The 25,326-nt window shown below is 40.2% G+C and overlaps 1 protein-coding gene and 2 pseudogenes across 3 annotated transcripts in view; 2 read left to right on the top strand and 1 right to left on the bottom strand.

The window, feature by feature from the left end:
- SAMHD1 (SAM and HD domain containing deoxynucleoside triphosphate triphosphohydrolase 1) overlaps window positions 1-25,326 on the top strand; it is a 61,622-nt gene that overhangs the window by 33,195 nt on the left and 3,101 nt on the right. The window contains exons 11-15 of the mRNA XM_079785023.1: window positions 817-932; window positions 11,973-12,109; window positions 13,215-13,310; window positions 20,592-20,696; window positions 21,727-21,864. Of these exons, the coding sequence (XP_079641149.1) occupies window positions 817-932; window positions 11,973-12,109; window positions 13,215-13,310; window positions 20,592-20,696; window positions 21,727-21,864 (592 nt within the window). The remainder of the gene's footprint in view (window positions 1-816; window positions 933-11,972; window positions 12,110-13,214; window positions 13,311-20,591; window positions 20,697-21,726; window positions 21,865-25,326) is intronic.
- LOC307107693 (rRNA N(6)-adenosine-methyltransferase ZCCHC4-like) lies at window positions 5,485-7,229 on the bottom strand (annotated as a pseudogene). The gene has a single exon. The product of its transcript is annotated as an rRNA N(6)-adenosine-methyltransferase ZCCHC4-like (transcript).
- LOC307107650 (heat shock cognate 71 kDa protein-like) lies at window positions 13,319-17,738 on the top strand (annotated as a pseudogene). The gene is made up of 3 exons: window positions 13,319-14,296; window positions 14,719-15,267; window positions 15,632-17,738. The product of its transcript is annotated as a heat shock cognate 71 kDa protein-like (transcript).

Here is a 25,326-nt window from a genome sequence, read left to right as displayed (position 1 = left end):
ACGAAATTCGTGCGGTGGGGGCGGGGCTTGTCCCTCAGCCCAGCCTGCACCTTCTCCAATCTGGGACCCCTTGAGGGATGTCCAACCGCACGTTTAGGCCCGATCCCACCAGGTGGGATCCTGGTGGGATCGGGCCTAAACGTGCGGTTGGACATCCCTCTCACAATCCAGAACTGCTGGCTCGCAACCACTCACCTGCCTCTACCTGATTGTCCCTAACTGCTTCTGTCTGCCAGCCTGATCATCCCCTAACCACTCCCTTGCCAGCCTGATCGATGCCTAACTGCTCCCCGGCCAGCCCAATTGCCCCTAACTGCCCTCCCCTGCCAGTCTGGTTGCCCCCAACTGCCCTCCCCTGCTGGTCCGGTCACCCCTAACTGCCCTCCCCTGCAGGCCTGGTCCTCCCCAACTGCCCTCCCCTGCAGGCCTGGCTCCCCCAACTGCCCTCCCCTGCAGGCCTGGGTCTTCCCCCAACTGCCCTCCCCTGCAGGCCTGACTCCCCCAACTGTCCTCCCTGCTTGCCTGATCACCCACAACTGCCCTCCCCTGCAGGCTATCTTGTGGTGGCCATCTTGTGTCCACATGGGGCAGCCATCTTTGACTACATGAGGGTGGCCATTTTGTGTCTTGGAGTGATAGTCAATTTGCATATTACTCTTTTATTAGATAGGATGATTGCGTAACAGGTGTCTTTAAAACATCATGTCTCAAGATTTTATTTTCATAAAATAGAAAGATTTTTTTAACTTTAAGCAAGGCCTAAAGTACATATTTAAATTTTCTCATAAGCATACATTTTTATTAAATGATCTTTAGGATTACAGATGCTTTCCTCAAAGCAGACCCCTACATAGAGATTACAGGTACTGGAGGAAAAAAATGTCGTATTTCCACAGCAATTGATGACATGGAAGCCTTCACTAAGCTGACAGGTAAGAACTAGGAGGTAACATAGATTGGTCCATCTCAGATAAAATATACACTGTCCCTGGATTGCAAATGGGTTCTTTTTCAAACATTCCAATGGATTTAGCTTTTTAAGTGATTTTATACTTTTGGATATGAGTTTTATCTCTGCTTTGTACTAACAAGATAACTTTGATAAAAGTTATTTAACCTCTCTGAACCATACTTTCCTCATCTATAAAATAGGAGTAATGATACCTAACATATACTTTTGTTGTAATGCTTAAATAATGCATAGTACTTAGTATGGTACATGGCATATAAGAACTCAATATTTATGATTAACCTATAATGTAGCTAGACTAATAATATCAGACAAATGCCAAAAAACTGATTAACTCTTTTAATATTGTTTTTGTTGCAAAACACAGTATGCCAAGAACATTTTTGCATACTTAGCAAAAACAAAATCTGCAGCTTAGTGTGGGAGGAGAGAGGTGAAGGTGTCACAATTGGTTCTTTAATGTGCTAAAGTGTAGACTGCTAGATTCTTTCTGCAGCACACTGCCAGAGTGAAACCTAAACCAGTTTCTCTCAAACATTCTTAATTTCCAACCTCTCGTAGCTTGATACTTTTGTAAAAATACAATAAAAACGAATTACTAGGAAAATGTAATGGCCAGGGGGTTGGGGGTGGGTGGGGGGAAGAGATATACAAAATATAAGCCCAAATTTTTATTATTGAATTTGGCAGATTTACCATACATTTCAATAAGTATAATTAAAAGAAACAGAATATAGAAAAAAATTTAAATAAAAAAATGTATATGTTGTTCTTTAAAAATATACACAGTTCAATTCATAGAGTTCCTCTGACACATAACTTTTTAGTCATTTTCCAGTCATAACAATCAAAATTTAGAACTAAAATAGTGATTCCCCATATTAAATGTATTTTTATACTGAGAACACTGTGTATATCAATATTTAAGGTTTATAATGTTACAAGTTTGCTTCTTGATTGTTAATTAATCTAGGCTGGATTGAAGACACAGTTACATAGAATAATATATATCTAAATTGTTTCTATGTTTTGTTTTAATATATTATAGTAGATAAATTAGTCTTCCTTTGTTATATTGATAGGAATAAAAGAAGAGATTATAAAACAATTGAGCAACCTGGGGATATTTATTTTTAACTTTTGTTCATAATGAAGCAGGTGATGCTTTGTTTCATTTTAATTCTTTAATCAATAATAACTTTATTTATTTTTTAATGTATTTTTTATTGTTGGTTGTATTACCAATATCTCCAATTTCCCCGTCCCCTTTACATCCTTCCTTCCAGCTTCTACCCAACCCCCAGGTCTTCACTACCCTATTGTCCATGTCCATGGGCTATGCATATATAAGTTCTTTGGTTTATGTCTTCTCTTCCCCCAAACCCCACATTGAGGTATGTCAGTCTGTTCCATGCCTCCATGCTTCAGGTCTTATTTTGTTGGCCAATTCATTTTGTTCATTTGATTCCACAAATAAGTGAGATCATGTGATATTTGTCTTTCTCATATTGGCTTATTTCACTTAGCATAATATTTTCCAGGTCCATCCATGCTGTCTCAAAGGGTAAGAGATCCCTCTTTTTTACAGCTGCATAGTATTCCATAGTGTAAATGTCTTATAGCCTTTTTATCCATTCATCTATTGATGGACACTTGGGACTGTTTCCAAAATCTTAGCTATTGTAAATAACGCTGCTATGACCATAGGGGTGCATATATTCTTTCTGATTGGTGTTTTGGGGTTTTTAGGATATATTCTCAGAAGTGGGATTGCTGAATCAAATGGAAGTTCCATTTTTAATTTTTTGAGGAAACTCCATATTGTTTTCCATAGTGGCCGCACCAATCTGCATTCCCACCAGCAGTGGACTAGTCTTCCCTTTTCTCCACATCCTCGCCAGCACTTGTTTGTTGATTTTTTGACAATAGCCATTCTGATCAGTGTGAGGTGATATCTCATTGTGGTTTTAATTTGCATTTCTCAGATGCTAAGTGACTGAGCATTTTTTCATGTCTCTTGACCATTTTTATGTTCTCTTTGGAAAAATGTCTATTCAGGTCTTCTGCCCACTTTTTTAATTGGATTTTTTGTCTTCCATTTGTTGAGTTGAATGAGAACTTTATATATTTTGGATATTAACCCCTTATTAGATGTATCTTTGGCAAATATGTTCACCCATACAGTGGGTTCCCTTTTCATTTTGATGGTGGTTTCTTGTGCTGTGCAGAAGCTTCTTATTTTTATGTAGTCTTAGTTTCTCCTTAGTTTCCTTTGCCCTAGGAAATGTATCCGTAAACAGATTGCTACGTGGGATGTCTGAGATTTTACTCCCTATGTTCTCCTCTAAGATTTTATGGTTTCATATCTTACATTTAAGTCTTTTATCAATCTTGAGTTTATTCTGGTGTATGGTAAGTTGGTGGTCTAGTTTCATCTTTTTGCATGTGTCTGTCCAGTTCTCCCAGCACCATTTGTTGAAGAGACTGTCTTTTACACTATTGTATATTCTTGCCTCCTTTGTCAAATGTTAATTGACAATAAAGGTGTTGGTCAATTTCTGGGGTTCTGATCCATTGGTCTATCTGCCTATTCTTGTGCCAGTACAATGGCTTTGTAGAACAGTTTGATAGCCGGTATTGTGATCTCTCCTACTTCATTCTTCTTTCTCAAGATTGCTGCAGCTATTCAGGGTCTTTTATGGTTCCATATACATTTTTGGAGTATTTGTTCTAGCTCTGTGAAGTGTGCCATTGGTATTTTAATAGGGATTGCATTAAATCTATAGATTGCTTTGGGTAGTATAGACATTTTAATGATGTTAATTGTTCTAATCCATGAACATGGTATACACTTCCATTTGTTTGTATTTTCCTCTATTTCTTTTTTCAATGTTCTATAGTTTTTCAAGTACAGGTCTTTTACCTCCTTAGTTAAGTTTATTCTTAGGTATCTTTATTTTTTGTTGTTGTTGCAATGGTAAATGTTATTTTTTTAAATTTTTCTCTTTCTAGAGTTTATTATTCGTGTATAAAAAGGACATTTATTTCTGGATGTTGATTTTGTATCCTGCTACCTTGCTGAATTCATTTATTAAGTCTAGTAGTTTATTGGTGGAGTCTTTAGGGTTTTCTATATACAATATCATGTCATCTGCAAATAATGACAGTTTTATTTCCTCCTTTCCAATTTGGTTGCTTTTTATCTTTTCTTCTTGTCTGATTGCTGTGGCTAGGACTTTCAGTACTATGTTGAATAAGAGTAGTGAAAGCGGACATCTTTGTCTTGTTCCTGTTCCTAAGGGAAATGCTTTTAGTTTTTGCCCATTGAGTATTATGTTGGCTGTAGGTTTATCATATATGGCCTTTATTATGTTGAAGTATGATCCCTCTATTCTCACTTTACTGAGAGTTTTTATCAAAAAAGGGTGCTGAATTTTGTCAAATGCTCTTTTTTTGCATCTATTGATATGATCATGGGGTTTTTATCTTTCAATTTGATGTATCATATTTATTGATTTGTGACTATTGTACCAGCCTTGCATCTCTGGAATAAATGGTGTATGATCTTTTTAATATGTTGCTGGATCTGATTTGCTAATATTTTGATGAGGATTTTAGCATCTTTGTTCATCAGGGATATTGGCTTATAATTTTCTTTCTTTGTAGTGTCTTTATCTGGTTTTGGAATTAGGATAATGCTGGCTTTGTAAAAAGAGCTTGGAGAAATGTTCCTTCCTCTTGAATTTTTTGTAATAAACTGAGGAGAATAGATGTTAGTTCTTCCTTGAATGTTTGGTAAAATTTACCTCTGAATCCATCCAGTCCAGAACTTTTGTTTGCTGGGAGTTTTTAAATTACTGCTTCTATTTCATCAGTTGTTATTGGCCTACTCAGGTTTTCTGATTCTTCCTGATTGAGTTTTGGAAGATCGTATGTTTCTAGGAATTTGTCCATTTTGCCCAGTTTGTTGGCATATAGTTGTTCATAGTATTTTCTTATAATTCTTTGTATTTCTGTGGTGTCCGTTGTTTTATGGCCTCTTTCATTTCTGATTTTATTTATTTGGGCCCTCTGTCTCTGTTTCTTGATGAGTCTGGCTAGGGGTTTATCAATCTTGTTTATCTTTTCAAAGAACAAGCTCTTGGATTCATTTATCTTTTGTACTTTTTTTAACTTAAAAATAAATATTTAATACTAATGTAACCACAATTATAATATTTATATCTTTAGACTGCCTTTGTCAAAATTCTTTCCATCATTTTCAGATTCTGTCTGAAAAAATTGTACATTGTGCTTCTTTTTACAAGTGGGGTGTAAGCCATTGTACAATATTTTAACATTAATTTGAAACATTTATCTTAATTAACATATTCTTATGTAATGTAAACAAACCTCAGATTTTCATTTTCTTCTGACTCTGCAAAAGAATGCTGTACACACATTTTTCAGATAAAAAGAGGCTAAAATAATATGATTAGGAGTTAAAGAGAAAAAAGACACAGAGACAGAGCCAGTAAACCAGCTAGAATAGAACAACTCATCAGGTCTCCAGAGACACTGCTACAGGGTCTATAAACCAGCAAATACCACCTGCCTATTATCTAGCTTAGAAAGGTGCACACCTTTTAAAGTGACAGAATTTAAGTCCAGCATGGCACTTTCAGAAAATGCCATCAAAGGTTGGACTATAAATCTTTCTTATTCTCAAGTGACTGGACATTTAAGAGCAAAGATATTGAGGGCTCTTTCTCTCCTTTTCTTCTTCCTTGTAAGAGATGTATGATTCATGGCTTGTCCTTTAGTGGTCTCCATTTTCATCTGATTACTTTTCCTTTGCTTCTGCTTTCTGACAGCTTTGCTAACTTTCATAGCTGCAGAGATGTTAGGACAAGTACTACGGTTGTGATCTAACTCACCGCAAATGAAGCAGCCATCTTTAGGGCCCTTGCAAGAATGACTGGGAAGAGCACAGGGATTGCACATGCTACAGTGGCTCCAGGAAGCCTTTACACACTTTTTGCAGAGAAAGCAATGGTTCCATTTCCTGCCATCCTTGGATATGCAGAATTACAGTGCTCACAGTGTTGATTTTCTAGAAAAACGTATCGTTGACACAGAGGGCAAAACCTATACCCTTCTTCCACAGGAAGGATTATTTTGTTGGGTGGAATATTGGTGAAAATACACACAGCAGACTGTTTCTGACCTGTCTTTCCATGTTTATAAAGTGCATGATTATCATAATCTACCTTATAATCCAGCATGTGGAAGCTTGGAAAAAACTGACAAATTCAGGATTCAAAAAAATAGGGAAAAATCCAGAAAATAGGTAGTTCTTTGTGATTGTTATCTTGACTTTGACCTTTTTTTCCACATAGCAATTAACTTCTTAAATGTAACAGCCAGAGGTTCAACCAAGGCACCAAAAGGAGGGTCTGACACCATAATGACTCCTTCACCTTTATCTTCCTGTAAAAATGTTCTGCATATTTCAAGGGCAGCCTCTCCATCAAAGAAGTGATGGTTAAACATGTTATAATGGCAAAAGATATCTTTTATATAAAACTGTGAATACCGAAAATCAATATCCAATAAAAGGCTTTCAATGTTAGGCTTCTTGTCACCTGATGCTTTCAACCTGATCAGCTCATGCAACCTTGGTGTTCCAACACATAGCACTCTTCTGAACATAAGGGTAGAAAGTAGGTCTATCAAGAACTGACAGCTCCTATCAGCAAACAAATACTGCGCATTTGCCTTCTTGTTTTGCAATGGAGAGAGGAGCTGACTGGGCTTTTTTAATTGGGTGACAGAAATATCACCCATGACCTGATGCGCACGATGCTTCTCCTAGTCATCTGGCAGGAGCAACTGCTGACATCTTTGACAAAACTTTCTCTGAGACAACGGCAGTCCAATGAACTTCAAAATACCTTTGCACACACTGCATTTGGGAGAGAGGAGGCTGACATCTTCTTTTATCAGCTTCATGGGCAGCAAGTCTAGCACCTGACAACTTTTCATCTTCCCATTGAAAAAAATTACAATCTTTTCTGTCTAGACAGCCCGAGCAGGCATAAAACCTCCCTGTGTCTCTTTCCCTTGGCTTACCTTTACAAACAAGAGTGGGTCCGTGAAGGCATCACGGGGCAGGGATGGCGGGGTTGGAGGAAAGCACCACCTTCACTCCTGAGCTGCCCGGGCTGCTCACGCTCCCCTCTGTCTCCTGGCTCCCAGCCTGCCCCTGAGGGTCACCATCTTCCTGCCGCCATCCCAAAAGTCTGTACCATTGGGGTTTTTTTTTTAGTCTCTATGTCATTTATTTCCTCTCTGATCTTTTTTATTTCCTTCCTTCTACTTCCTCTGGGCTTTTCTTGCTATTCTCTTTCTAATTCATTTAGTTGTAGGGTTAGATAGTTTATTAATCCTTTTTCTTGTTTCTTGAGGTGGGCCTGTAGTGCTCTTGGGACTGCTTTCACTGTGTCCCATAGGTTTTGGGTGTTCATTTTCATTTGTTTCCAGGAAGTTTTTAATTTCTTGCTTGATCTCATTGGTAACCCATTCATTGTTTAATAATATACTATTTAGCCTCTGTGTATTTAAGTGTGGTGTTTTGTTTTTTTATTGTAGTTGATTTCTAACTTCATGCCATTGTGATCTGAAAAGATGCTTAGTAGTATATCAATCTTCTTAAATTTGTATAGACTTGTTTTGTGCCCTAATATGTGGTCTGTCTTTGATAATGTTCCATGTGCACTTGAGAAGAATGTATATTCTGTTGCTTTGGGGTGAAATGTTCTATAAATATTGGTTAGACCCATCTAATCTACTTTATCATTTAAGGCCTCTGTTTCATTGTTAACTTTTTTGTCTGGAAGATTTAACCAGTGATGTCAGTGGGGTGTTAAAGTCCTCTGCTACTATTGTATTGCTGTCAATCTCTCCTTTAACGTCCACCAAGATATATTTTTTATTTTTAAATATATTTTATTGATTTTTTACAGAGAGGAAGGGAGAAGGATAGAGAGCTAGAAACATCGATGAGAGAGAAACATCAATCAGCTGCCTCCTTCACACCCCCCACTGGAGATGTGCCCACACCAAGGTACATGCCCTTGACCGGAATCGAACCTGGGACCCTTCAGTCCACAGGGAGATGCTCCATCCACTGAGCCAAACCAGTCAGGGCAAGATTTTTTTTTAAATATGTTTTATTGATTTTTTACAGAGAGGAAGGGAGAGAGGGATAGAGAGTTAGAAACATCGATGAGAGAAACATCGATCAGCTGCCTCCTGCACAGCTCCTACCAGGGATGTGCCCGCAACCAAGGTACATGCCCTTGACTGGAATCGAACCCAGGACCCTTCAGTCCGCAGGCCTATGCTCTATCCACTGAGCCAAACTGGTCAGGGCTATGGCCTTTGTTTTGAAGTCTATTTTGTCAGAAATGAGTATTGCTACCCTAGCTTATTTTCCCTTTTCATTTGCATGGAATATATATTTTCCATCCCTTCACTCTCAGTCTATGTGTATCTTTTGTTCTGCGGTGGGTCTCTTGTAGATAGCATATATATGGGTTATTACTTCTTATCTAGTCAGTCACCCTATGTCTTTTGATTGGAGCATTTAATCCATTTACATTTAAGGTTATTATTGATAGGTGTTTATTTATTGCCATTTTCTTTTTTTTTCTCTAATACACCTTAATTGTTCAGATTATTACTGTTGTTCCTCTTTTTTTCCCCCATAGCTCCCCTCCACCCAGTTCCCACCCCACCCTCTGCCCTTTCCCCCCACCCCCACTGTCCTTATCCATAGGTGTACGATTTTTGTCCAGTCTCTTCCCACACCCCCATGGAATTTTCAGTCCACTCCCTTTCTATGCCCCTGATCCTATTATATTCACCAGTTTATTCTGTTCATCAGACTTTTTATTCACTTGATTTTTAGATTCACTTGTTGATAGATATGTATTTGTTGTCACTTTGTTGTTCATAATTTTTTTTAAAATATATTTTTATTGATTTTTTACAGAGAGGAAGGGAGAGAGATAGAGAGTCAGAAACATCAATGAGAGAGAAACATCGATCAGCTGCCTCCTGCACACCTCCCACTGGGGATGTGTCCACAACCAAGGTACATGCCCCCGACCGGAATCGAACCTGGGACCCTTCAGTCCGCAGGCCGACGCTCTATCCACTGAGCCAAACCGGTCAGGGCTATTGTTCATAATTTTTGTCTTTACCTTTTCCTTCTTCTTCCTCTTCTGAAAGAATACCCTTCAGCGTTTCATATAATATTGGTTTGGCAGCAATGAATTCCTTTAGCTTTTTCTTATCTGTGAAGCTCTTTATCTGACCTTCAATTCTAAATGATAGCTTTGCTGGGTAGAGTAATCTTGGTTGTAGGTTCTTGCTATTCATCACTTTGAATATTTCTTGCCACTCCCTCTGGCCTGCATAGTTTCTGTTGAGAAATCAGCTGACAGTTGTATGGGTTCTCCCTTGTAGGTAACTAACTGTTTTTCTCTTGCTGCTTTTAATATTCTCTCTTTGTCTTTTGCCCTTGGCATTTTAATTATGATGTGTCTTGGTGTGGTCCTCTTTGGGTTCCTCTTGTTTGGGGTTCTCTGTACTTCCTGGACTTGTAAGTCTATTTCTTTCACCAGGTAGGGGAAGTTTTCTGTCATTATTTCTTCAAATAGGTTTTCAGTATCTTGCTCTCTCTCTTCTGGCACCCCCATAATTCGGATGTTGGTACGCTTCACTTCTGGACCTCCGCACCTCCTCTGAGTCTCAGTGTGCTTTTCTCTTTCCTTTTAGTTGTATAATTTCCACTCAGCCAGCCTTCCCGTGGTTCTGGATGATACCCGTTTTGTCTTTTACTTGTAGTTTTGAAGTGGTTGTGCGAGGCAGCAAGTTCAGGTGTTTACTTATGCCGCCATCTTGGTTTCTTAGATCCGTTTTATTTTCTTTATGCCTGTCATCTTCTTTCTCTCCTTTTCTTCAAAAAAAATTTTTATTGGTTTCAGAGAGGAAAGGAGAGAGAGAGAGATAGAAACATCAATGATGAGAAACAATCATTGATTGGCTGCCTCCTGCATGCCCAGTACTGGGGATGGAGCCTGCAACCTAGACATGTGCCCTGCCTGGGAAGCGAACTATGACCTTTTGATTTATAGCTCGATGCTCAACCACTGAGAAATGCTGGCTGGGCCTTTTCTTTTTCTTAAAGCAGTCCCTTTAACATGTCTTGCATTGCTGGTTTGGTAATAATGTACTCCCTTAACTTTTTTTTGTATGGAAAGTTTTTTTGTTTTTAAATATTTTTATTGATTCTTTTTTTTATTTGCTGCTCTAATTGGGTATTTATTTCTACCTTGTCTTACCAGTCACTTGATGCAACCATCTGCTTCATCCAGTCTACTTTTATTACCTCCAGTGTGTTCTTGATGTCCAATATATCATTCTTCATTTCTTTCTGGCTTCTGTTTTCCTTTTCATGCTGTTGTAACTTGCACTAAGTTCCTTATACATCTTTATAACCATTACTTTGAATTCTATGTCTGATAGGTTGCTTGCCTCCATTTCATTTAGTTCTTTTTCTAGAGCTTCCTTCTTTTTTCTCATTTAGGGGTTGTTTCTTTGTCTCCCCATTTTAGCTGTCTCTTTGTATTTGCTTCTTTGTATTAAGTAGATCTGTTATGCATCCCAGTCTTTGTGGGATGGCCTTATGTAGAAAGTGTCTTGATGGGTCCAAGAGGTTGCTGACTTGAATCTTTCAAGGCACATGCCCAGGTTTTGGGCTCTATCCCTAGTGGGGGGCTTGTAGGAGGCAGCAGATCAATGATGTTTCTCTCTTTTAATGATTTTTTTAAAGTATTATGTTTATTGATTTCAGATAGGAAAGGAGAGGGAGTGAGAGAAACATCAATGATGAGAGAGAATCATTGATCGGCTGCCTCCTGCATGCCCCCCACTGGGGGATTGAGCCTGCAACCCAGGCATGTGCCCTTGACCGAAATTGAACCTGGTACCCTTCAGTCCACAGGCTGACGCTCTATCCACTGAGCCAAACTGGCTACAGCAAATGATGTTTCTCTTTTATCGATGTTTCAATCTCTCCCTTCTTCTCTCTCTAAAAATCAATAAAAACATTTTTTTTTAAAGTTGGAGTAAAAAGAAACTACCTTCTACTATTATCATGGAATAGAACTTTAAAAAAAATTTTATTAAAGAAATTTACATCACTTAGCTTTAACAATTTCATCCCTTCACTCCCATCAAACACTGGACCATTTTGAAGCAGATTTCAGACATAATTTTGTAATTCCTTAAGTATCATTCTTTTAAAACAAAACATAAGAAATTAATATAAACCTAAATACCCATAACCCAACCTGAGATCATCAACTCCAGTGCAGTATTGTTTTGTAACTACCCTTTCCAACTCACTAGATTACCTTGAAACAAATTCAAGACATTGATGAGAATGTTTTACAAAGGTTTTTTTTTCATTTAAGTCTTAAAAATATTTTTCCCCTGGCCCATGTGGCTCAGTGGATTAGCATTGGTCTATGAACCAGGAGGTCAGGGTTTGATTCCTGATTGGGGCACATGCTCAGGTTGCGGGCTTGATCCCCAATAGGGGGCATGCAGCAGGCAGCGGTCAATGATTCTCATCATTGATATTTCTCTTCCTCTCCTTTCCCCTCTGAAATCAATAAAAATATTTAAAAAGATGTTTTCACATGGTCATAATCGTAGTGTGCCTACACTTGTAAACTGCTCGAAATTACTTTAGAGGTACAACAAGATGTGAGTCTTTATAAATCTTATTTCATTTAGAATAATGCTCTCCAGTTCCTTTCATGCTGTTGCAAATGGTAAGAATTCCTTCTTTTTTACCACAGCGTAGTATTCCATTGTGTAGATGTACCATTATAAATCTTGTGGTTTTTTTTTTCATTTTGATGTAACTGAAATTTCATCAAATTGGCAGATAACATTTTTCTGGAGATTTTACACTCTGCTGATCCCAATTTGGCTGCTGCACGAGAGATTTTAGAAAAAATTGAACGCCGTAATCTATACAAATATGTGGGTCAGACTCAGCCACAAAACGTGAGAATTATAAAGGTAAGTTGAGTTGTCAAGCCTCTTCCCGTTAGTGAAAGGTCCTCTGTCCTCCATGAGGAAAACCATTTACCTGTCACAATACAATGATTCTGTTCTTAAGCCCTTTACATTTATTCTCATTTAACCTCATTTACATCAGCACAGTGTTCTTAGGTCTGTCCTGTAGATGAAGAAACTGAGGCTTGGGAAGAGAGTAAATAACTTGCCTATGGAAGCACAGGTAGTGAGTCAGGATTCAAAGCCAAGTCTAATTTACTCTGTCATCCTGGAAGTGAAAGGGACCCTCAAATAAGGAATCTCCATGAGCTTCACTGAAACTCTGAGGACCTGCTACTACTTAACTTCTTTCACAGTTTCTCCCTGATGGCACGTGCCTATCTTTTTTTTTTTTTTTTTTAAATATATTTTATTGACTTTTTACAGAGAGGAAAGGAGAGGGACAGAGAGCTAGAAACATCGATGAGAGAGAAACATCGACCAGCTGCCTCTTGCACACCCCCTACCGGGGATGTGCCCGCAACCAATGCACATGCCCTCGACCGGAACCGAACCCGGGACCTTCCAGTCCACAGACCGACGCCCTATCCACTGAGCCAAACCGGTCTCGGCGTGCCTATCTTTTTTAGTTTATATATCTATTTTCCTCTCCTGCATGTTGAAGATTTTACTTTTCACCAAAAAATGAATAACACGAACCATACTGGTAACCACACCCTGCTTTTAATACTTCCTTGGGTGCCTCTGGTTTTTCTAATAAGTTAATGCCAGATTTTTTTTTAATTGAAAAATCCTGTTATAAACATTACCATGATTTGATTAAAGGATGGTATAAGCATATTTCTAATGTTTCCTGCATGATCCAAATTAGTAGATAATTAGACATAAAAGGTCCTTACATATCACTATTTTGTAATATACTGTTTTCTGTTAGTTTAGGTAGAGATGGGGAAATTGTGACTAAAAGAAGGAAAATATAGAACTGTGCTGTCCAATTCACTAGGCACTTGTTACATGGTGCCATTTTCAAAGAGAGAAACGCTTCATGGTACAAGGACTTAATGGTGAAGAACTGGAGTTCTAACATGGGGAGTCTTGTCTTTTCTAGGAAATTGGTGAAAAGTTTCCACAAGAGATTGCCAATGCCAAACCTGGTGTAATTACTCTAGACGTTGAACTGAAGGCTGAAGATTTTATAGTGGATGTAAGTAGTTCACTTGCTAATATGCTAAGTAAAGAATTTTTTATAAGAATAAAGATCCTCCTCTCCCCATTAAACGCAGGGGCAGCTGTTCTGATCAGGTCTTTGCAAGCCATGCATACACTCAAGCAACCATGTCTAAGGGACCTGCAGTTGGCATTGATCTTGGCACCACCTACTCTTGTAGGGGTGTCTTCCAGCACGGAAAATTGAAAATAATTACCAATGATTAAGGAAACTAACCACCCCAAGTTTTGTCACCTTTATTGACACCAAACGATTGATCAGTGATGCTGCAAAAATTAAGTTGCAGTGAATCCTACCAACACAGTTTGTGATGTCAAGCCCTTGATTGGATGTAGATTTGATGATGCTGTTGTCCAATCTGATATGAAACATTGGCCCTTCATGGTGGAGAATGATGCTGGTAGGCCCAAGGTCCAAGTAGAATACATGAGAGAGACAAAAAGTTTCTATCCAGAAGATGAAGGAAATCGTTTCTATCCAGAAGATGAAGCCTACCTTGGGAAGACTGTTACCATTGCTGTTGTTACAGTACATGCTTACTTCAATGACTCTCTGAGTCAGGCTACCAGTGATGCTGGAACTATTGCTGGTCTCAATGTACTTAGAATCATCGACGAGACAACTGCCACTGCTATTGTTTGTAGCTTAGACAGAAAGGTTGGAGCTGAAAGAAATATGCTGATCTTTAAATTGGGACGTGGCACTTGCGATGTGTCAATTCTCACAATTAAACATGGAATCTTTGAGGTCAAATCTACAGCTGGGGACACCCACTTAGGTGGAGAAGACTTGACAACTGAATGGTCAACCACTTTATTGCAGAGTTCAAGTGCAAGCATAAGAAAGATATCAGTGAGAACAAGGGGGCTTTCTGTTGCCTTCGTACTGCTTGGGAATGTGCTAAGCATATACACTCTCTTCCAGCACCCAGGCCAGTATTGAGATTGATTCACTTTATGAAGGAATCAACTTTTTTAAAAAAATTTCTTTATTGATTAAGGTATCACATATTTGTCCTCATCCCCCCATTCCCATCTCACACCCCTCCCCACGCATGCCCCCACCCTTCTGTTGTCCTTAACCACTGGTTAGGCTCATATGCATGCACACAAGTCCTTTGGTTGATCTCTCCCCTATATCCCCACCCTCTCCTACCCTCCCTCTGAGGCCTGACAGTCTGATTCATGCCTCCTTGTTTCTGGGTCTGTTCTTGTTCATCAGTCTGTGTTGTTCATCATTTCCCCTAGATGGGTGAGATCATGTGCTACTAGAAATACACTTATAAGAACCTAAAATGAGATAAGCAATAATGGTTATGCTGAAAGGCAAATGAATCAGTCTGTAGTGAGTTTCTTTCTGGGCCAACAGTTCTTTTGAGACCCAGGAATCAACTTTTATATCTCTATCACCCATGTCCAATTTGAACACTTGAATGCTGACCTTCACAGCACCGTAGACCCTGTAGAGAAAGCCCTTTAGGATGCCAAGCTTGACTAGTCCCAGATTCATGATCTTGTCCTGGTGGATGTTTCTACCCATATCCCCAAGATTCAGAAACTCCTACAGGACTTCTTCAGTAGAAAAGAGTTGAATCAGAGCATCAACCCAGATGAGGATGGTGCCTATGGTGTAACTATCCAGGCAGCCATCCTCTCTGAAGACAATTTGAACATGTTCAAGATTTACTGCTGTTGGATGTCACTCCTCTTTCCCTTGGCATTGAGACTGCTAGTGGAGTCATGACCTCATCAAGCACAATACTACCATTCCTACCAAGCAGACACAGACCTTCCCTCTCTACTCTGACAACCAGCCTGGTGTGCTCATTCAGGTTTATGAAGGTGAGTGTGCCATGATCAAGGATAGCAACTTGCTTAGCGAGTTTGAACTCATAGACATACCTCCTGCACCTTATCGTTCTCCTCAGATTGAAGTTACTTTTGATATTTTTTAAAAAGTACACTTTTTAAATTGATTTCAGAGAGGAAGGGAGAGGGAGAGAGAGATGGAAACATCAATGATGAGAGAAAAATCATTGATTGGCTGCCTCCTTGTTTATGGCTTAGCTTAGACAGAAAGGTTGGAGCTGAAAGAAACATGCTGATCTTTAAATTGAGAGGTGGCACTTTCAATGTGTCAGTTCTCACAATTGAAGATAGAATCTTTGAGATCATATCTACAACTGGGGACACCCATTTAGGTAGAGATGGAGCCTATAACCTGGGCATGTGCCCTGATCAGGAATCAAACTGTGACCTCCTGGGTTTGACGTTCAGCCACTGAGTCAAACCCATTGGGCTACTTTTGATATCGATGCAAATGGCATCCTCAGTGTCTCTGCTGTGGATAATAGTGTAAGAAAAGAGAACAAGATTATCACCACTAATGACAAGAGTTGTCTGAGCAAGGAAGACATTGAGTGAATGGTTCAGGAAGCTGAGAAGTACAAAGCTGAAGATAAGCAGCAGGACAAGGTGTCTCCCAAGAATTCACTTGAAACATATTCATTCAACAATAAAATAACTGTTGAAGATGAAAAATTTCAAGGCAAGATCAATGGTGAGGACAAACAGAAGATTCTTGACAAGTGCAATGAAATCATCAAATGGCTTGATAAGAACCAGACTGCAGAAATGGGAGAATCTGAACATCAGCAGAAAGAATTGGAAAAAGTCTGCAACCCCATCATTACCAACTTGTACCAGAGTGCAGGAGGCCTGCCAGGAGGAATGCCTGGGGGTTCCCTGGTGGTGGGGTCTTTTTATGTGGTGGTGCCTCCTCTGGGCCCACCATTGAAGCAGTTGATTAAGCCAACCTTGAGCATAGATTTAGCATTATTCCACACAAAATATGGAAGGACCCAAATTTGTAGCAAATTCTATAGCAGTTTTAAAAGTTGAGATGCTGTATAGTAAGTAACTGGGCATTCTTTTTTATTTCTTTTTTTTTAAGATACAACTTTATTTTTTAAAAATTATATATATTTTGTTAATCCTCACCTGAGGATACTTTTCCATTGATTTTTAGAGAGAGTGGGAGAGGAAGAGACAGAGAAAGAGAGAAACATCAATGTGAGAGACATATCAATTGGTTGTCTCCTGCACGCACCCTGACCAGGGCCAGGGATTGAACCTGCAACGGAAGTACATGCCCTTGACCGGAATCAAACCCAGGACCCTTCGGTTTGCAGGCCAACACTCTATCCCCTGAGCCAAACCGGCTAGGGCTGTTGTCAGTATTGTTAATGTAATAATTTTCAGGTGATTACTAGAACATTGTAATATATTGATTTTTTAATGTTTTCGTGGTCACGAAAGTAGTACATGCTAATTAATTTTAAAAATTGTCTACACACACAAAGGAAAAGGGTAAGACTTTTTTACTCCTATTTTCATAGAAGCTGTAGTGTCTTCTTGTATCCTAATGAGAATGCCAAATGGCTACTCGTATTTTCTTCTATTTCTCATAAGAAATCCTTTTCAGAGTTTTGCTCCTTTGAAATCTCGGGACTCTCTTCCCTATGTATTTTTTTCATAAGGCTCTCATTTGTTATTTTCTTGTTGACACATCTTTGAATGAAGGGCGCTCTCTCCATAACCATTCTTTGCCAAGGGATATGAGTGAATTGCCCTTGGACCCACTCTCTGTTCACTTGGCTGCATGTTGAAGTGCCTCAGATTTGCAGATCAGGCTGCAGTTTCCTGTTTCATTAGATGAGATTCCACCAGAATAAAGGAATCTCACATCCTGACTTCCTGAGACTCTGACAGACTTCACTCTCCAGAATGTTTTTCCTGACTCTCACGTGTCTGCCCTTGCCCTCAGTGCATTACTGGGGAGACTATCACCCTCAACACAGTGCACTACTCCTAGTCACTCCCTGACCTCCCATCTGTTTTTTTCTCTCAAAGTGCAATCTCCTACTGAATGCATGATCACTGGTTCCTAAAGAGGCCATGCATAGGAGATGACATACACATGGCCACTGTTTGTTTTGTTGTTAATCCTTGCCTGAGGTTAATGTTCCCATTGATTTCTAGAGAGAGTAAGGGGGTGGGGGGAGAGAACATCGGTGTGAGAGTGAAACATCAATCAGTTGCCTCCCACACACACCCCGACACCAGGGATCGAATCTGCAACCTGGGTATGTGCCCTGACCAGGAGTCGAACTGGCGACTCCTGGTCAGGGCACGTACCTAGGTTTCAATCATCTGAGCCACACCTAACATCAGGGCTAACATCAGCCTCTTGACTGAATAGCTCTTTGCCTTAGTTGTAGCCTAGCTGTCCCCTGAGAAACTGGTTTTCCTGTAGTTCAGGAAAACACATTCCTCAGGGTCAGGAGACCTTCCTGTTCATCAGTCTTCATGTTCTCTAATACCTCCCATTCAAGACCCTAGTATCTCTAGCCAGTTTTTCTCAGTGGTTAGAGCGTCGGCCCATGGACTAAAGAGTTACAGGTTCAATTCTGGTCAGAGCATGGACCTCAGTTGCAGGCTCAATCCCCAGCCCTGGTCGGGATGTGTGTGGGAGGCAACCAATCAATGTGGTTCTCTCACATCAATATTTCTCTCTCTCTCTCTCTCTCTCTCTCTCTCTCTCTCTCTCTCTCTCTCTCTCTCCCCCTCCTATCCACTCTCTAAAAATCAGTGGGAAAAAATATCCTCGAGTGAAGATATATATATACTAGAGGCCTGGTGCACGAAAATTCGTGCACTTGGTGGGGGGGAGAGGGGGTCCTTAGCCTGGCCTGCACCCTCTTGCAGGGAACAGGCCTAAGCTGCAGTCTGGCCTCCCTCTGCAGGAGGCGACTGGGTGGGCAGATCTGGGACAGCGCTGGCTGGCGAGCAGCTGGCCCTGCCCCCCTGATTGCCCCTCTGCCACTGCTGGTCGCTGCCGTCCCCCGATCACCGTCTCTTCCTCGACACATGCCTTGGCCTGGCGCCGCCTTCTCGCCAGCCCCGCCCCCCACCAACCGGTTGTTCCACCGTTCGGTCAATTTGCATGTTACGCTTTTATTATATAGGATATATATATATCCTATGCACAGTCCCTGTTCCTCTGAGACTAACATCCTCAAACCACTTACTGTCCTCTTGGTGAAGATTTTTGGCATAATTTAAAGTCTTCGTGTCTATTCTAATTCCTGCCATTATCCTTAATGACTTCATAGTCCATATGGCCAACCAACTCTGATCTCTTTATCCTCATCCTCAGTGACCTCATCCACTCCACCTCAGCCAACACTCTCAGCATATTACATTCTGAACCTTATCAACATTCGAAAATACCCTCCCTCTAAAAATCACTCATTTCAGCATTCCTTCTCTATCCACAAACCCCTTTCTTGTATGCTTGTTCCTAGCTTATCAGGACCTCCAGTTTATTATCTCCTTCTAGCTTGTCAGTGACCTTCTATTTTTATTTATCTTCCAATCTAACTCATATTCTGTGATCCATTAATTCAGTCATTTTCTGCTATTACCCACAACTTCCTTGCCCATCTTTGCATCTACCTGACATAAGGCTAATTGACAGTTCATGGTCACCAACCTTAGCTAGGCCCCCTGAACTTTCTGGCAGGCTTAGTGCAATTCTCCAGTTTCCATAATGACTTTCAAATCATCTTCACTCCTCTAAGACCTCCAACCCTGCTCCTCAACCCCAACTGTATTACCCTCAATGACTAACCCCACCGTGGCTCTTTATTTCAGATATAAAATATAGGCCATTAGGTAGGAACTCCCTCAACCTACATCATCATATAAGCAAGCCTCCCTCCATCTGCAGCGGTGTTCAGCCTTCCCCCTGGTCCTGTGGGAAATGTTTTCTCTTCTTATAAAAAGTAATCCTTCTAATTGTGATCTAGACCAGGGCTGTCCATTAGAACTTTAATATATATATATATACACACACACACACACACACACACATATATATGTTTCAGAAGTGGGGGAGAGAGAGAGATAATGGGAGAGAATCATTGATCGGCTGTCTCCTGTATGCCCCCTACTGAGTATTGAGCCCGAAACCTGGGCCTGAGCCCTTGACTGGAATCAAACCCTGGATCCTTCAGTCCACAGTCCAATGCTCTATCCACTGAGCTAAACCTGCTAGGCCTAATAGAACTTTTGATGATAGATATGTTCTGTATCTCTACTGTCCATTTTGGTAGTCACTAGCCACAAATGGCTACCGAACATTTAAAACTGAAGAACTAAATGTTTTATATTTTATATTAATGATTTAAAATCTAAACAGTCATATGTGGCTAGTGGCTACCACATTGGGCAGTGTAGCCATAGGGCCATTTGTCTCAGCACTTCTGTGGAACCTTATGGAACTGATTCTCCTCTCTTTCTGACTTTCCCCTTAGCAGTTAAACAGACTTTTATCTTAAGAAAATAAGCATCAAACTCTAGTTGTCTCCCCTTACCTTTCCTAGATACCTTATTTCTCTCTCCTTTGTGTCTTCTTTATTATTATTTTTTTAACTTTTAAAAAAGATAGTCTTGATGTGGCTTCTTCTACATATTCTTACTTACAGGACTTCTGTTCAGCTAGACTTCAGGCAGTTCCCAATGGTGGTGGTTCTATAGTTGTAATTTTGAAGTTGTCAGGAGAGGAGGTGAGGACAGTGTTTACCTGCTCTGCCATCTTGACTGGAAGCCTCTCCTGTCTCCTAACAGCCTTAACTTCTAAAGAGTTGTTGTTTTTTTTCATTTCTTATTTACTTGCAAACCTTTTTCTATCTCCATCACTATACTACATCACTGAAATTACTCTCACCAAGATCACCAATGGCTTCAATGTTACTAAAGCCAGCAGATAGTTTCAGTCTCTGCCCTGGAGCTGTGTCTTTTCTGCCTGGCATTCTTGTCTTTCCTACCTAAGCCTGGTTAATTCCTGTTCTCTTAGTTACTCACTAGTCATTCTCTGGTTACAAACTTTCATGGCATCATTTGTTTCTCCTTGGTAGCCTTTATAACACATGAAGTTATGTAATTACTTTGATAATCATTTGTTGAACCTCAGTCTAAGCCACATAGTCCGGGGGACTGGGATCATATCAAGTTTCTTTATTATTATCTCTAGTGCCTGCCACAGTGTCTATCACATAGTAGGTATTGACTTTACACCCTACTTACATTGAACACACAAATACCCCACACCCACCCAGATTTCAAGACCAAATCCCTATGGGTCATGTACCATTTTTTAAATATGTGTGACCATTTATTTTTTGCTTTTATTGAGGTTATCAACATGGATTATGGAATGGAAGACAAAAATCCTATTGATAATGTTCACTTCTATTGTAAGGCTGACCTCAACAAAGCTTTCAAGATTAATAAAGAACAGGTAACTACTTAGGTTAAAACAAAACAAAACACTGTAGTGGCTTTTGGCAAATCTTTATAATAAATTTGCATTTTACATGTAGGTTAAGTCCTAAAGTCAATGTATACAGTAAAAAAAAAAAAATCAAATAAGCTTATCTTTTTTTTTTTAGAATAAGCTTATCTTTAAAATTAAAGTTGTGCCTGATTTTATGTAAACTAGATCATCGTAACAGCTAGCTTTTTCTGTTTCCTGAACTTAGATAAAAGTACTGTTTTTAGTTTAAAGGCTAGGTTATAAATCTGGTAAGGGAGTGTTATAAGGTTGAAATCATGTAGGTTAAATGTGCTTATTTGCCTGTCTTCTGTATGAGAGTTTGTAATCTACATACAATTATATAATACAAACCTTTAGTCTCTTATTAGTCGACATACGGTTTAGGGCATTTAAAAAAATGTGTTTTTATTTATTCTTAGAGAGAGAGGAAGGGAGAGAGAGAGATAGAAACATCTATGAGAGAGGAACATCATCATCGATCAGCTGCTTCATGCATGGAGCCCACAATCTGGGCATGTTCCCTGACTGGGAATTGAACCCATGACTTCTCAGTTCCTGGATTGACACTCAACTGCTGAGCCACAGCGGCTGTAGGGCTTTTTAAAAAATATATATTTTATTGATTTTTTTTTTTTACAGAGAGGAAGGGAGAGGGATAGAGAGTTAGAAACATCAATGAGAGAGAAACATCGATCAGCTGCCTCCTGCATGCCTACCACTTGGGATTTGCCCACAACCAAGGTACATGCCCTTGACCGGAATCGAACCTGGGACCCTTCAGTCCACAGGCTGATTCTCTATCCACTGAGCCAAACCAGATAGGGCTTTAGGGCATTTTTTAATGACAACTACCATTAGTTCTTTTCTTTGAATTATAATTAGGATAATATAGCAAAGCAATGTGGTGCTTTTAATGTAACATCAAGAATGGAACTTAGGAACGGCTGATCTCTCTTCAGCGTGTGAATTCAAGTGAAATCTTTTCTTTAAAAAGGCTTCACAGCTTTTGCCAAAGAAATTTAAGGAGCAGCTAATTCGAGTGTATTGTAAGAAGACGGATGAAAAGAGTGTGCGTGCTGCACAACAATATTTTGTTAAATGGTGCCAACTCAGGGATTTCGTCAAACCGCAGGTAGGTGGCTTATTATTCATTACCTTGCACAGTTTTTAAAAATATTATTTTTATTGATTTTAGAGAGGAAGGGAGAGGGAGAGATGTTAGAAACATTAATGATGAGAATCATTGATCAGCTGCCTCCTACAAGCCCTCTACTGGGAATTGAACCCTGACCTCCTGGTTCATAGGTCAACCACTGAGCCACACCGGCTGGGCACAATTTTTTATATTTAAGTAAAGACCAAAAGGGATCCTTATGTCCCTCTGAAAAGTTCTCATTTAAATTATAATCATTTTGGTTATGGTTCTGAAAAGAAAAGGTTTTCCACTTTAAGCTTTTCTTTTAAAATATCTGAATCTTCCTATACCAGTTGTGAGTGGGTACTCTGTTTATCATTATTGTCTTAATAAATGTTTAAAATGGTGAGCATGTTATTAGTACTTTGTAATGTTCTTACCAGTTGTTTCTTCCAGTCCTTTTAGTGACGCTGGGAGTGAGTCATAGTGTCTTCATCTTTCAGAGAGGGTTACAAACACTGAGTAGTTAACTTGCGTAAGCACACATACAACTGATGATAAGTTTTCTAACTTCTTATTTGAAACCCAGTTCTCTAGAATAAGAGTGTGGAGAGGTTCTACTGAACCAAGCTGTGGTTACCAATCCTGTAGAGAATATTGTTAAAATTATCTTTCATTGACATACACATAGTAGTGCCTGACACAGAGGAAGTGACCAATCTATATTTGTTGAATGAATGAATATAATTAGCAGGCAGGTGGAAAATAGCATTCTACTTCCCAGTCTAGGACTCCCTCTCACAACACCATAGCTGCCTTTTCCTTTCATGCATTGGGTCCTAAAGGAAACAAAAATGAAAGGTCAGACATGGAAGAGTAGCTGAGTACATCAGATCTTTATCAAGTGCCAGATGGAGTGGTCCAGGTGAATTCTGTCAGGATTCAGAGTTGAGAGAGTAGACATAAAAGCCTTCTGAAAGAGGGAGGATTCTACTCAGTCCAGAAGGCCAGTTGTGTTTGGGTGAGTTAGCAGAGAAGGGTGCACATACTTGGCAATGAGAGCATCACAAAAGGGCATGAAAGTGGAAAAAGCTGAGTATGTCTAGGAGGACCATGAGGAGACTTGCTGACTGGGGTAGAAGAGTTGTGACAAATTAAGTTGGAAGAGTGGACTAGATTATGGAGCACCTTGGATAATCAGCTAAGAAAGATTTTTTTCTTATGTACAGCCAGGAGGGAATCATGGAGAGTATTCAAGTCTTACCGTGCTGCTGTAATTATTATTTACTTCTGTATTGGTCATCTCCAACTAGAGTGAGACCCATGAAATAAGGAAGGATATCTCTGTCTTTGGTACTGTAACATCTAAAGAACTAAATCCTATATAATCCTATATAATAAAAGCATAGTATGCAAATTGTCCCCTCCACCAGGAGTTGTCCAGGAGTTCGACCAGGGGGGCGTGGCCAGCCAGGGGAAGGGAGGGAGGCTCTGGCCTGTGGTGGCAGTGGAAGGTGGCTGGGGGAAGGGAGAGAGTACCTGGCTGGCAGCCGGTAGTCGTTAGGGACCCTACCAGTGCACGAATTTCATGCACTGGGCCTCTAGTCACTGAATAAGGAAGAAAACTCTAGTGGCAGGTGGATAGGAACTTGAAGAGATAGGAAGCAAAGAGGCAAAAGGCTATTAAAATTCAGCCATTGGGGAAATAACTATCTTAAGTCTAGATACATTCACTCATCGAATGAGTACTTTTGCCAGGTCCTGTGATAGGTACCAGGGATGGAACAATACCTAAGGCAAACATAGTTCCCATAGATCTCACTCTAGTTGGGGATGAGTCACACAAATCACAATTATAGGAGTAGCATTAAAGCCAGACTTGGTTGGTTGGAAAAGGCTTCTTTAAAGAACTAGAGGCCCAGTGCACAAAATTTCGTGCACTGGAGGGGTTCCCTCAGTGCACCTGCAGCCGAGGCGAGAGAGGCTCCTGCCACCGCCGCTGTGCTCACCAGCTGTGAGCCCAGCTTCTGGCTGAGTGGCGCTCCCCCTGTGGGAGTGCACTGAACCAGGGGGCAGCTCCTGCTTTGAGCATCTTCCCCCCTGGTGGTCAGTGCACATCATAGCAACCGATTAATTCACTGTTCGGTCGATATGCATATCAGGGTTTTATTATATAGGATGATTTAGGCTATGGTCAGTATGGCTCAGTTGGTTGGAATATCATCCCATACATCAGAAGGGAACATACCCAGGTTTTGGGTTTGATCCCCAGTCTGGGCACATATGGGAGGCAACTCATCGATGTTTCTCACATCGATGTCTCTGTCTCCCTCCCATCCCCATCTCTTTCTAAATAAATAAAATAAAATAAAGAAGGATTTAGAAGCTGAGGCCTGAAGGATGGATGAGAAGGAGTCAGCTGAATTAAAAGGGGGAGGGGAGATCAGAAGATGAGAAAGAATATGGTGCATTAAGGAAGGGATCTAGGGCATTGTGCATAGTCCTTTAAGCCATGAACAATGAGAGCCAATGAAGTGTTTTAAGCAGGAGAATGACATATTCATATTCAGGTTTGCATTTATAAAATTCATTGGAATTGAAATTAGAATGGGTAGAAATAAGGACATTTGATAGAAATAGAGATGGATTAGAAGACAAATAATGTTGACTTTGAGATACATCTTCCAAATATGAGTATCATGGCAATTGAATGGCTGCTTTTCATAGCTGTATCAAGTCAGATCCAGTGTAATTCAAAAGAAGAAATTTAAAATGGGGCCTATAAAACAAATTTTTGGCAGAGCTAAGCCAGCAAACGGGATGGTTGAGACAATAGTAGGAAGCTCTAGGGTAGGAGGTGGGAGTTCAGGTGCTGGGGTAATCTGCAGAAGCTAGAACCACAGAAGAGTCACAGTTACTGCTGCCTGTGCCAGAGGGGTTAGGGAGAGAAATACCCAGGCTTCTCTGCCCTCTTCAAATATGGTGTGTGGGGTTTTTTAAAATTAACATTGATTTCAGAGAGGAAGGAGAAGAAGGGAGAGATAGAAATGCCAGTGATAAGAGAAAATCCTTAATTGGCTGCCTCCTGCACGCCCCTCATTTGGGTACCGAGCCCACAACTCAGTCATGTGCCTGGACCGGGAATAGAACCGTGACCTCCTGGTTTATGGGTTGATGCTCAACCACTGAGCCATGCCAGCCGGGCTCTGCCCTCCTCTTTTGCAATCTTCTATCAGTGCCTCCCATGGGCTGAACCTAACTGGAAGCCAATAGGTTGGGAGCTGGAAAATGGAGTTTACAAGAGCAGCCCCATAATACAGAGTGGAGCAGAGGGAAGGTGATGAGTGGATCTGAGAGCGAACAGACAAATGAGCACAGCACTCTACCACAAACATCACTTTCCTGGTGCACGAAAGGCTGTCCAAGTTCCTGTGCTCTTATATGACCTAAAAGAATCTG

This window comes from Cnephaeus nilssonii, assembly GCF_951640355.1.
Source record: "Cnephaeus nilssonii genome assembly, chromosome: 11".
NCBI lineage: Eukaryota > Metazoa > Chordata > Mammalia > Chiroptera > Vespertilionidae > Cnephaeus > Cnephaeus nilssonii.
Note: the sequence above shows the minus strand (reverse complement) of the source record. Positions and strands in the feature narration are given on the sequence as shown.